We start from the raw sequence: 13230 nt of genomic DNA on the forward strand, positions 1-13230 counted from the left end.
GAGACAGTCAGGCAGGATGTGAAGACCAACAGCTCAGTGTTGACAGAAAAGCCCCTTCGTTTTCCTCAGTGAGGGTCGCATTAGGAGTCTGCAGGCTGACAGTTTTCAGGTAGCAGCGTTGTTTTCCTGCTGAACACTGAATCACACGCCGACACTCCCTACCTGCAGATCTGTCAGGGACAGACAGAGCGGTCACAGGTGAACATTTACCTGTTCACAGGAACTCACTCGCACACCAATGAGAAACCTCAGAGAAACTCAAAAGCAGCTCAAGAGTCAAACATCAACATCCAGAAACATCCCTTTAGATTCACTCTGGTTTCCATCCGGCTCCAGTTCACCTAAAACAAAGTTTTACCAAATAGAGCTGTGTGGGGACACATTACCAAAAACAGCTCAATTTGGAGGAAGATTAAGAGGCTTCCATTCATAAAAAACGGATCAAACATATGATGAGACCCTCACAGAGAAACCCGCTGTGACGTTTAAGGCGAGAGGCAGAGGAAGGGTCTGCATGCAGACGGTCATACTCACCAAACGCTCAGACATGGGGGTTTTGTCTGAGGCTGGGAGGTGCTGCTCCAATGCCAGCACGATGCAGTTGGCGATGATGGTGGCTAGGATCATGTACTCGAATGGAGTAAACGTGTTAAGGAAGTGAAAAAACTCCAGGAAGTGCTTTCTACAGAGACCACCACATGATGGACGCTGCTGGTTCATGGCTCAGTTCCTGCATCAGTAATCAGCACTTACAGGGTATTTCAGTGGTACTTATATGGTATCTCTGTTGTACACACAGGGTACTTTCATGGTACTTGCTGTGTATTTATGTGGTACTAGTTCTACAGTTAAAAATAAAGCAGGTTAGGTTGTTTTTAACCCAACCTTTGAGGCTAAAAAGGGACTACATTTTTTCAGGGTTACCTTCACTCAGAAAAAAAAATCAAATTGGGTTCAAATGAAACTTCTATAACACCCCCCCCCCCCCCCCCCCCCCCAAAAAAAAAAGTACCCCAACAGGAATAGATCAGGAATTGGGTTGAAGAAATAACCCAAGAGTCTGCGCTAATGTGGCTCAAAACACACATGAACACAACACATTAACACACAGTAGGTACCATGTAAAAACCCAGTGTGTACAGCATAAATACCAAGTAGGTACCACACAAGTATAAAGCAAATATAGTACAACCTAAATACACAACATGTACCTTGTAAATCCCCAGTGGGTACAACAAAAGTACCACATAAATACCACATAAATACCCTGTAAGTACTGTAGTGTTACAGTAGTGTTACTGTAGTTACCTTTGATTTTCTGCTGTTTGTCATTCAAGACATAAGGAGAGTCAACAGATCAGGGAGCAGAACCCCACAAACCAAAGATCAAGACTTCTCCCAGTCAAACAAGAGCTCAGCTCAGTTCTGCTGTTACACAAAGTTGTCACAATCAACAACACAAAGAGAAACAACAGATACTATGATCACCTTTCCTACAAAACAAATAACTAAAATCCTGTGTGGTTTTCAGGAGGTCGACCACTTTCACTGTGTGTTAATAAAGGTCTTCATCAACACATTCATCTTCTTAGTCGTCTTTCCATCGAACCGTCTCCTCTGCATCCTCCTCACTCACACACCTCCCTCATGATTTCCTCTTTGGTCTTAACTCACCAACAGATTACAGCAAATCCATGTTGGTGAGATTCTCCTCACTGAGGAGGAGCCACTTCTTCATGGCATCTCTGCTGACTGAGTATTGATCTGTGGATGTTCTCCTCATTTCTTTGTTATTTGTGATGAATTCTGCAAACAATCCTCAAACACATGAGCTGTTTTTAGAAATGTGAACAACGGAATGTGAATTATGAGTCCAAGAAACGCCCATTTCTGAAGAAATATCAGCTGACATATTTACTGACATATTTAATATTAAACCTCAAGCAAAGGACATATAATACCAATCAGTCCACTTCTTGTAGGACATTTAAATGGCATTTACATTGAAATATTGCGTTTGTTGCCTCTTTAAGTCCTACATGTCTCAGAGACTAAAATGTGGCCAGGAAAAGTTTTTTTTCCTCTTGGAAATGGAAACCTGCAGCCCATCAGAATCTGAAGGATTCCTCTCGTTGTTTTTTTCTCTGCTTATTCACAGAAATTCCTCTGCGGCGATTCTGCCCCGCAGCTCAGGTGTGCCCGCATCATCCCGCCCCCTCACCGCCTCAAGTTTGCGTCACAGACAAGCAGAGCAGAGGGAACCGGCCGATGATACCGGGCTGAGGAACGCGCCGTTCCGCAGAGACGGCAAAGTTCAGACGTTCACCGGAAACTCTGCATTGTTTGACCACCAGAACCATCTGAAACGAACCGAGCATCCGGGACTCTCCTGTTATCGAGGCACCAAAACCTCAACAGGTGGTTCCTCCCTTAAACGGACGCAGACGCCGCCTTGGTTCAGGAGTTCAGCACCCCGGACAGCTCCCGCTCCGAGGCCGTCCACAGCAGCCAGATGGAAACCAACCCGCAACCTCTGACCCGGCCACCAGAAAACCCCAGAACCAGGAAACTACCCAAAACCGGATGTTTGGTTCTGCGTCAGTTTGAGCTGAATAAAGAAAAGATGGGAAGTGTGGTTCTGTGGACCCGAATGCGGCTGTGGAGCAGCGTGCTGCCGCTCCTGCCTGGTAAATGTGGTGCTGGAGAGGATGGGGGGAGTGGGGGGACCTAAGCCCCGAAAGGATATGGCCATTCGGTGATCTTCTTCGCGTATTTCCGTATGATGTTATCCTCGCTGAAGATGAAGAGGGATCTGTTGACGGTGAGGCAGTTCTGCTTGACTGGGATGGGGTTGTAAATCGCCATAGTCCTGGCTCTCTGGGCCATGGTCTGCTTGTACACCCTTGGGCCCCCGGGAGGCCCCGGCTGCCGGCTGGCCCCTCTGGCCGGCCCCGCGGGACCGCCGCCTCCATAGCGGCTGGACGGTTCGTCTTCAAAGCGAGCCATTCTGGCAGAGCGCGGTTCTGACCAAAACTAACACCAGAGAGGAAATGGAAAAGCATCACCACAGGCGGAGGCGGCCCGTCCCTCTGCAGGTCCTGACAGCGCGGCTTCGGGCCACCGACACGCGAGTCCAACATTCACCTCCGAACAGGAGGCTCGGTTCCGTCAGTCCCGCCGCTCTGCCCGGCGCGGGTCTGTTGCTCAAAGTTTGGACTTCCACATTCCATGATGCATCATTTTCACGGGTGTTGCTCCTTTCTTCCGCGGACGCGTCCACGCACAGAAAAGACCGCGTCGAAGACAGACCCCCCCGCGGCGCGCCTCACTGCGGAGTCATGACAGGATTCCCGGGAGGCGTCCAGCGACCGCAGCGGCTCCTCAGGAAAATCTGCTGCTTCAGGGGAAACCAGGCGGAGTCTTTCTCATCCACAGAGCCGAGACGCCAACCAGCGGCTCCACCTGGACCGGCCCAGTTTCCATGGCAACAGAGAGGAGAGAGGGAGACAGGAAATGAGGGAGGGAGGGAGGAACGGAGGGGTGACGGACCGCAGAGGGAGAACAGAAACTCGACCCTCTCCGCCCGATTGATTCAATTCTGATTGATCTGCACGTGACCCAACTGCAACACATTATTGGGTGGTTGCTGGTTTAAGTCCAGGTCGAACTCGCGCGGCGCACGTGCGTCCGTGTATCTGCAGCGGTTCATACATCAAGAGGCGGGACATCGGCGATCTTTTCCCATAAGATTCATTCATAAAAAGTGGGCAGAAACAGGCACGTGCGCGTGTGGAGACATGTCCAAAAACATCGAGCTGGACGTGACCCCGTTGAAAATGCGGGGAGGGGCCTGCAGGGTCCGAAAGGCTGAAGCAGGAATGTGACGTCAGTTGTGCACGTGCTCCCTCAGTGGAAGGGCAGCTGATGATGCTGCTGGTTCGGCTGTTGGGAGAAAAACGTTCTACAGGTGGAATAAACATCCCCGACACACTAGAGGGGGGGCCCAAACTCAGACCTGGGGGCCGTGTTCTGTCTGTTCTCCAACCATCCTAACATTGAAGCTCCTTATTGGCTAAACACACCTGATCCAGGTCATCAGCAGCAGAGAAGGCAGGGATTCTGGAAAACTGGGAGGAGGTGGGACCTCGGCCTGGATTTGGGCCCCCCAGCACTAGAACGACCTGTATGTCACCTGGATGAATGACAATCAACATGTTTGGCTGAAAGTCTGTTCACATGAGGCTCGTCTCAACACACATTCAGACCTCATCAACAACTCTCAAAGTTTTCTCAGAATTCAAAGGTCATTTATATATGAGTACATTTTCAATAAACATGATGTACATCCTTGTTTAATAAAATAATACTGTGGTGACAAGAACACAATGCTGAGAGGCTACTTTGTTCACCTCATTAAAAAAACACTCATGATCTTAAAACAATGAAGTAGATTCACATCAGTAAGCAGGAAAAAGAATGACAGCCCACCAGAGTAGACATGGACACCCACTGGCCTCTCTATAAGGTCCACCTTGCTGGACTTCCTTTAGCCTTCAGAACCGTCTTAATCCTTGGTGGATCCGATTCAACAAGGTTCTGGAAACATTCCTCAATCTTTGGTCCATGTTGACATGACAGCATCAGTTGCTGCAGATTTGTCTGCTGAACATCCATGATGCTGGTCTCCCGTTCCACCACATCCCAAAGGTTCTCTATTGGGTTCTGGTGACTGTGGAGGCCGTTTGAGTCCAGAGAACTCATTGTCATGTTCTAGAAACCAGTCTGAGATGATTCCAGCTGGATGACATGGAGCCTTATCCTGCTGGAAGTAGCATGAAGATGGTCCACTGTGTTCAGAAAGGGATGGACATGGTCAGCAGCAATACTCAGGTAGGCTGTGGTGTTGGAACCATGCTCAACTGGTACTAAGGGGACCAAAGTGAGGCAAGATAACATCCCCCACACCATGAAACCACCACCACCAGCCTGAACCGTTGATACAAGGCAGGATGGATCCATGCTGTCATGTTGTTGAGGCCAAATTCTGACCCTACCATCTGAATGTGGCAGCAGAAATGGAGACTCAGACCAGACAACGTTTTTCCATCTTCTATGGTCCAGTTTTGGTGAGTCTGTGTAAATTGTAGCCTCAGGTTCCTGTTCTTAGCTGACAGCAGTGGTACCCGGTGTGGTCTTCTGCTGCTGTAGTCCATCTGCCTCCAGGTTGGACGTGTTGTTCTTTCAGAGATGCTCTTCTGCAGACCTCGGTTGGAACCAGTGGTTCTTTGAGTTCCTGTTGTCTTTCTATCAGCTGGAACCAGTCTGACCTCTGACCTCTGACATCAACAAGACATTTCTGACCACAGAACTGCTGCTCTCTGGCTATTTTCTCTTTTTAGGACCATTTCTGTAAACCCTAGAGATGGTTGTGGGTGAAAATCTCAGTAGATCAGCAGTTTCTGAAATCCTCAGACCAGCCCGTCTGGAACCAACAACCACGTTCAAAGTCACTTCCATCGTCTTTCTTCCTCATTCTGATGCTGGTTTGAACTACAGCAGATTTTATTGACCATGTCCTCATGACTAAATGCACTGAGATGCTGTCACGTGATTGGCTGATTAGAAATTTGCATTAACCAGAATTTGGGCAGGTGTTCCTGATAAATAGCAATTGAGTGTATAAAACAAAATAAGTTGTCGAGAATAAAAAACAACTTTATAGAGTTTAAGGAAAATGTCATCTTCCTTGTATTATATTTAAATATGTCAATGAGCAAAAGAAAATTTCATTGAGTTTTTAACTGAATATCTCTGACTCTAAAGAAAGCTACAGAAAAGCAAAGAAGTCCTGAATTTTTCTAAAGTGAAACAAGACTTTGCAGTTTTGGTCCACAAGAAACTGGCCTGAATGGCTCTCGGTGTTGAAGGTTTCAGATCCCGGTTCTGGTGGGTTTTTGAGTAAGAAGATGATCCAAAACAGGAAAGCGGAGACATGTGTCTCTGTAGAGTCCTGATCCAAGTTGTGGCAATTCTTCATGGAAACGGTTTCTTCTGGTTTTTGACTTATACTAGAATAAAGCACATCAATCAGTGAAGTTTCCAAATGCAGATGAATGCATAAGAACCACTGAAGCCCCCGCTCACCCTTCACACACAAAAATCTACATTTAAATCAAAATGAGACCAATTCAACGTATGCTTTCATGGTTTATTAGTCATTTCTGCAGTAAAATACAGAAACATATTGTGCCTAAAGTGTTTGGAGACAGGAAGCTCAGTTCCATCTCAATCTTCTATACATTTAGGTCAAACAAGTTTTGTTACAATAAAATTTGTTAGAATCCCTAAAAGAAAAAAAGCTCTGGGGCGACTTTTGTGCATAGCTTATAACAACCTCCAACAAAAAGGCTTAAAATATTAAATGCTTTAAAAGAAAAGATGTTGCCATGGTGACGTAAACCCAAATATTGTGTTAGCTTTCAGTGGTTCATCCCCAAAAGTGACTTTAATGTGATGAATTAGGGAAAAAAAGTGTGAAGTAACTTGTGTGTCATGAGCTGAAGACAGCAGATTCACTAAAACATCCAAACACGATGAAGAGGCTGCAATGCAGGAACACGACTTCTGCTCGCTACTGTCCTGCAGAAAACCAGCCTTCTTCTAAAAAAAACTAAACTAAAACGTTTGACATCTATCACAAGAGCCTGAGAGAGAGCTGGGGGGGGGGATCTAGACTGGAAAAAATACAATCATGACCACCAGGGGGCAGCAGAGGAGCAGTTAGAGTGCAGAACTTTAGCAGAACCCTGTGTTCCACCAAAAAGTGGGAACATTTCTCTTCATCTTCAGCACTCTGTCATCACAACCGTCATCGTGCTTCATGCTCCTTCCAGAGAAACTCTGCAGGCATGGAGAGGTTCTGCCGAGGAGAAACAGCAGTTTCTGTTCAGTGGTTTCCTTAAGTGCTGACCACATCCAGTGTGATCCCAGCTCTGTTGCCGTGCAACACATGCACTGCTGGGAGGGGCTTGAGTCAGTTTGGATGAAAGGGGAACATTTTCACGTCCTAAACTTTGGGTCCACAGCTGGCTGGACCAATGGAGAAACAGTGTCTAAACATTCAATCCAGAACATGACATCTGACAGAACATGAACTGAAGTCCTCATCATCAATGTGTCCCCCCCCCCAGCTGCAGGGACCTAGCCCGGGCCACATCCCAGCTGACGCGGGACGAAATTCAGCTTCAAGCCAACATTGGCGTCAGGACTCAGGATGACAAAGGTGAGGAGGGACGGGGTCAGTGAAAGGCGTCAGAGGAGACGAGCTGTGAGGACGAAGCGGAGTGACGTTTAGAAGTGTTGGTGCTGAACCTCCTCTGTCCCGACCCCAAGGAACCGAGCCGCACCGCAGCCCTCACCCAAAGTCCTAACGGTCTGCTCCAACAGGAGGAAGGCTTTGGCGACAGGAAGACCCAAAGGTGAGATGGAAGAGCTGCTTTCATTCATTTTATTTGGACATTTCTGGGACACGAGTGGCAGAGCCTCCAGCAGAAAGAAATCCTGAAACTTGAGGCTTTCTGAAATCTAAAAAAAGAAAGAGGAGATTTTTGTGCTTCTATGTGGAGCGGCCCTTAAAAATAACAGACACATGAGCGCCGACCAGCAGAGCTCAGATGGGCGGAGCTCAGAGATCAGCAGAGCTCAGAGATCAGCAGAGCTCAGATGGGCGGAGCTCAGAGATCAGCAGAGCTCAGATGGGCGGAGCTCGCAGATCAGTAGAGCTCAGATGGGCGGAGCTCAGAGATCAGCGGAGCTCAGATGTGCGGAGCTCACAGATGGGCGGAGCTTGGCGATCGGCTTCACATAAAGTGCAAATGGACAGGTTTCCCTCTTCGGGCGCCAGACCAGCTGAAGCCAAAGAACAACCGGAGACATAAGAGCGGATGATCTGCAGGTGAAGGGGCCGGCGCCTCAGTGGCTCTCGATGACCACAGGCTCGTATCCGCCGGCGGGAACCCTGAGAGGAGACACGCAAACGGAGAGAAGATGTCACCGCTGGCGTTCACATCAAGTGTCAGACGGTTATCTGTGTCAGCAGGTTTAATCTAATGTCTGTCAACCAACAGGCCAAGTCAGAGGTGTAGATCTCCCCCAGAAAAGCCAAAATAAAGACGCGACGGAGGAGCTGGGGTAAAGAGGCACAGTTACCCCTCTGGGGCAAAGGAGCAGAAACATCCAGTCTATTAGGCAGACATGTTTCAGGCATCCCGTTTATGGAAAGGAGAATAGAAAGTTTGATCATCTCTGAGGAGAATCCCATCAAAGAGGGATTTTCTCCTATTCATTTTGTGGGCTTCCAGCCTCCAGGAGGATCATGGTCATCCATCTGGATCCTCAACATCACTACTCCATCAGTTCACTTTCCTCATGAAAAACACAACAGATTATAATCATTCTAAGGTTGACAGAAGCTGTGTTTCCATTAACAATAACATTGGATTTGCAATAATAAATTCGCCCAATGGAAACACCACAATTATGAAAAAAGTTGGATTTATCAAAAAGCTTGGAGGTGTTTTTTCAGGCATGTCAAGTTAAAATGCTTCTAATTAAATGAGTCATGTGACCAACAATCACATCTGTGTTTTTTCACATTATTAGGATTTAAAGGAAACATTGCAATTGTGAAATTGTGTTTCTTCAACATTCTGAAAGTTTTGTGTATACAATACAGACCAAAGTTTGGACACAGCTTCTCCTTCAAAGAGTTTTCATTTGCACGACTATGAAAATTATAGATTCTCACTGAAGGCATCAAAACTGTGAATTAACACGTGTTAAAGTGTGAAACAACTGAAAATATGTCATATTGAAGGTTCTTCATAGCAGCCACCTTTTGCTTTGATTACTGCTTTGTACACTCTTGGCATTCTCTTGATGAGCTTCCAGATGTAGTCACCTGAAATGTTTTTCACTTCACAGGTGTGTCCTGTCAGGTTTAATAAGTGGGATTTCTGGCCTTATAAATGGGGTTGGGACCATCAGTTGTGTTGTGCAGAAGTCAGGTGGATACACAGCTGATAGTCCTACTGAATAGACTGTTAGAATTTGGATTATAGCAGGAAAAAGCAGCTAAGTACAGAAAAACGAGTGGACATCATTACTTTAAGAAATGAAGGTCAGTCAGTCCCAAAACTTGGGAAAACTTTAAAAGTGTCCCCAAGTGAGTCACAAAAACCATCAAGCTCTACAAAGAAACTGGCTCACATGTGGACCCCCCCAGGAAAGGAAGACCAAGAGTCACCTCTGCTGGGGAGGATAAGTTCATCCGAGTCAGCAGCCTCAGAAATGGCAGCTTAACAGCAGCTCAGATTAGAGAGCAGGTCAATGGCACACAGAGTTCTAGCAGCAGACACAGCTCTACAACTGTTCAAAGGAGACTGTGGGAATCAGGCCTTCATGTAGAATATCTGCTAGAAAACCACCGCTAAAGAAAGGCAATAAGCAGAAGAGACTTGTTTAGACTAAAGAACACCAGGAATGGACATCAGACCAGTGGAAGTCTGGGCATGCTATTCCATCCGGTTTGCGTTTAGTTGGACCATCATTTCTTTTTCAACAGGACAATGACCCCAAACGCACCTCCAGGCTGAGGAAGGGCTATTTGACCAAGAAGGAGAGTGGGGGGGTGCTGCAACAGATGACCTGGCCTCCACAGTCACCGGACCTGAACCCAATCAAGATGGTTTGGGGTGAGCTGGACTGCAGAGTGAAGGCAAAAGGGCCAACAAGTGCTAAGCATTCTGGGAACTCCTTCAAGACTGTTGGAAGACCATTTCAGGTGACTAAGCTCATCCAGAGAATGCCAAGAGTGTGCAAAGCATTAATCAAACCAAAAGGTGGCTACTATGAAGAACCTTCAATATGACATATTTTAGGTTTGATTCACACTTTAACACGTGTTAATTCACAGTTCTGATGCCTTCAGTGAGAATCTAGAATTTTCATAGTCATGAAAACAAAGAAAACTCTTTGGATGAGAAGGTGTGTCCAAACTTTTGGTCTGTACTGTATGTGAGATGGAAACGCAGCGATTGATCCATTTATGAATTCTTACAGTAGAAACAAACTTCAAAGCTTTGAAGCCAGGATACTGTTTCAATCCTGACATCTCGCAGCCTTTCAGACTATGAATCTGCTGATGATGTCTGGACTAAAAGAAGCAGACTGTGCTTCAGAGGAAAGACATGTCATGGTTTCTCTGGAGTGTCTGGATGGCAGAGAAGCTCCTGCGGCTCAGCCTGAGCTTTGAAGCTGCGTGAATGTTTGTGACAGTCAGGAGTCAGAGGCAGAGCTCCTTCACCAAAGACGGCACTTCATCACCTCCAGGTAGACTCCTCCTCCTCCTCCTCCTCAGCATTGCTGCCAATATGTCATCTGTTCATCACATCCACAGCTAACACCCGTCTGTCTGCACAGAGAGGTCAGCAGCTCGTCTTCAAGACGTCCAGGCTGGACCTGATCTGAACCCATGAAGACCGTCACCTGCAGGTTGCGTAGAACCCGAGACCCCCTGATGGCTTCATCCATCTGGAGATTTTTAAGCACCTTGACCTTTTTTACGAGCTACACGTCATAATTATTATTTTTAGGCTCAACAGTTACTAAACCTTTGAAATCCTTTTGACTTTAACACATTTATTTGTTATTTATATGAATTGTTCGTGAGCCTCAAACTGATCTGTCCCCCTGGGTTTTTCTTCCGTTTGTTCTTCTGTCCGGTTCCTTTGATGTGTGCGCGTGTTCGAATGTTTCACGTGCACGTGGATGCGTCTCGGATGAAAGCCAGCCGGCGTTCTCACCTGTTTCCCAGCCGGATGCCGCTGAGCGCCGTGGTCCCGTCTCTGCTGACGAACAGCCGCAGGTTACTGTCTGCAGACCAAAAACACAGTCAGCAGTGCATGAGCTCACGTGCGCGCCGTCAGCTCAGACACAGCAGAAGGAGCAGAGGGTTCTGTGTCAACACATGGATCTGAGGAATCGCCACATGCTGGCGGCATTGTGGCGTGGAGCTACAGGTAACAGTCCTCTTCCTGCTGTTTCAGAATCACACATGGGCACACACTGTGGGACACACAATCGCACAACCACACACCCATCCACTCAGCTTTGAGAGCAGCTGTCACTCTGTACCTTCCGAGTTGTTAATGTCTGCAAAGTTCTGACTTTGGACGATCTTCTCCACGATGTCGTCTGCATCCATGCGGGTGTCGTTCACCCAGGACGGGCGATTCTCCACGGCCTCCTGCTTCCTCCTGAAATGCAGAACGCAGCCGGACAACAACAGGTGAGCTCCGTGTCCCTGCTGTCCGTTCAGGCGGGACCACACCCGCATCTCTACCTGGGAGGCCTGTTTGGGGGCAGAGCGGGCCGCGGGGGCCGGGGCGGCCTTTCCGGACGTCCAGCGTCCTTCTCGCCTTCAAGTGGAGGGTCAGCGGTGAACCCCAGACCCCCAGAGGCGCTGCTTCCTGTTGAGGTATTCCTGCGGTGCGTGAGGTCCGACAGGCTGGACGAGCAGGAGTGCTCCGTGCTGTAGCCTGAAAGCCGACGGCGAAAACAAGACGCCGTCAGTCAAACCACGGAGGAACCTCCCCGGATTAACCCCTTAAGAGTCTCATGTGGAAGCGGCATTTTAGGAACTTCAGCATCCCGGGAACAGAACCTTCGAGCCTCCCACCATGTCCTCATCTCAACTGGTTAAACTGGGTTAACAGTCACGTCGATGTGCGCGCACATAAGAGCCCTTTCATTAACCAAAGCCAAACGTTCCCCAACAAACCTGTAGCCCACAGCTGCTGTCTCTGCTGAGACAGACTCAGTCTGAGCTCATCTTACTGCAAACTTTTACTTTTTCATGAAAGACCTCCGCCAACATAACTATCACCTGAAAACCACTGGGAATGTTTTGAAAAAAGAACAAATGAATGTCCAAGCTAGTATCAAAAATGACATCTACACTTTAATAACATTCATTCATTTTCTACCGTTTTGTCCCTTTCGGGGTCACAGGCTGCTGGAGCCTATCCCAGCCACTTATGGGCGAAGGCGGGGTACACTGTCTCTGTCGCAGGGCCACAATCACACATTCAGTCACTCTCACACTCACACCTAGGGTCAATTTAGAGTTTCCAATGAACCTATGAAGCATGTTTTTGGACAGGGGGAGGAAGCCGGAGACCCCGGGAAACCCACGCATGCACGGGGAGAACATGCAAACTCCACACAGAAACACACAGAAAGGCCCCCCCCATTGAGGTTCTAGTTCAGGTCCCCCAGCCGGGACTTGAACCGGGGGCCTTCTTCCTGTGAGCCAAGAGCTCTAACCACTGTCCCACCGGTGCAGCCCTTTTATAACATGGATTCTTATTCAGGTTTTCCCCCCAAAAAATCTGTGATTTTGCTGCAATTTCCCTGAAAAAAACAACATCCTAAGAAAGACGGGAATGAAAAACTCCACCTGGATGAATCGGAGCCTTCAGAGGCTTTTCAGCATCGTGAATATAGAAACGAGAAGTTCTCATTTAATGGCTCAACAGGATCCTCTTAGAGCAAAACATGCTTAAAAGACACCCCGAAGATGCCGATGACCTGCGTCTTTGAAGAACTTTCCCCCAAAGTGTTTGATTTGTTTCAATTGTTGCAGCTTTACTGAGACACATTTGGTAAAGTGCTAAAGTGGAACGCTGACCTGAGATTTTGCTGTGCTGGCTGGCGTAACTGGAGTTCCGAGAGTGACCGGACTGGAACGCTTCTGTGGAAGAGGACTGGTTCTGGTTCCCCTCTGTCTCATCCAGCAAACCTGGAGGAGACCAGAGGAAGTCAAACACAAAGACAGGAACCCCTCGTGTCTGCAGAAGTCACTTTCTCCCCCAGCTGACAAAAACCTGAGGAGCACGAGCCCCATTCAATGAGCAGATTACTCGCAGTAATCTGATTAGTCCCAGCTAACATCTTTTTGTGGCCTTGTCAGCAGGTTCAATGCCGTTTCCTGGTATAATGAGAAAATCCACATGTTGGTGTTTAGCTTCTGTGTAGAAGGAAAGTCACAAGTTAAAGCTGGTGAACACGTTCGACCCGACGTGTTTTGGGTTTCTCTGCCTTATCAAACAGTCTGTTTCCGCAGACACTCCTGGTTTGTGCAGCTCCACCTCTGTGTGGAAACGTCTGACC

The 13230-nt window shown here is 47.7% G+C and overlaps 2 protein-coding genes across 14 annotated transcripts in view; both read right to left on the reverse strand.

Annotated features, from left to right (window-relative positions):
- LOC101157063 (voltage-dependent N-type calcium channel subunit alpha-1B) overlaps positions 1 to 4673 on the reverse strand; it is a 116964-nt gene extending 112291 nt beyond the window's left edge. For all 13 annotated transcript variants that reach the window (XR_002873912.1, XM_023958889.1, XM_023958888.1 and 10 more), the window contains exons 1-2: positions 2747 to 4673; positions 535 to 640 (exon numbers count right to left, since the gene is read on the reverse strand). Coding sequence is in view for 12 of the 13 variants with exons in the window: in XM_023958889.1 (XP_023814657.1) it covers positions 535 to 640; positions 2747 to 3006 (366 nt within the window). In the remaining variant the exon portion in view is untranslated. The remainder of the gene's footprint in view (positions 1 to 534; positions 641 to 2746) is intronic.
- Positions 4674 to 6187: 1514 nt separating this feature from the next.
- Positions 6188 to 13230, reverse strand: part of fam102a (family with sequence similarity 102 member A) — a 29634-nt gene continuing 22591 nt past the window's right edge. Inside the window, exons 8-12 of the mRNA XM_023958893.1 lie at positions 12749 to 12859; positions 11402 to 11597; positions 11194 to 11315; positions 10863 to 10932; positions 6188 to 8017 (exon numbers count right to left, since the gene is read on the reverse strand). Coding sequence (XP_023814661.1) covers positions 7972 to 8017; positions 10863 to 10932; positions 11194 to 11315; positions 11402 to 11597; positions 12749 to 12859 — 545 coding nt within the window. The 3' untranslated portion in view covers positions 6188 to 7971. The remainder of the gene's footprint in view (positions 8018 to 10862; positions 10933 to 11193; positions 11316 to 11401; positions 11598 to 12748; positions 12860 to 13230) is intronic.

The sequence above is a fragment of the Oryzias latipes genome, chromosome 9, assembly GCF_002234675.1.
Source record: "Oryzias latipes chromosome 9, ASM223467v1".
NCBI classification, from domain to species: Eukaryota; Metazoa; Chordata; class Actinopteri; order Beloniformes; family Adrianichthyidae; genus Oryzias; species Oryzias latipes.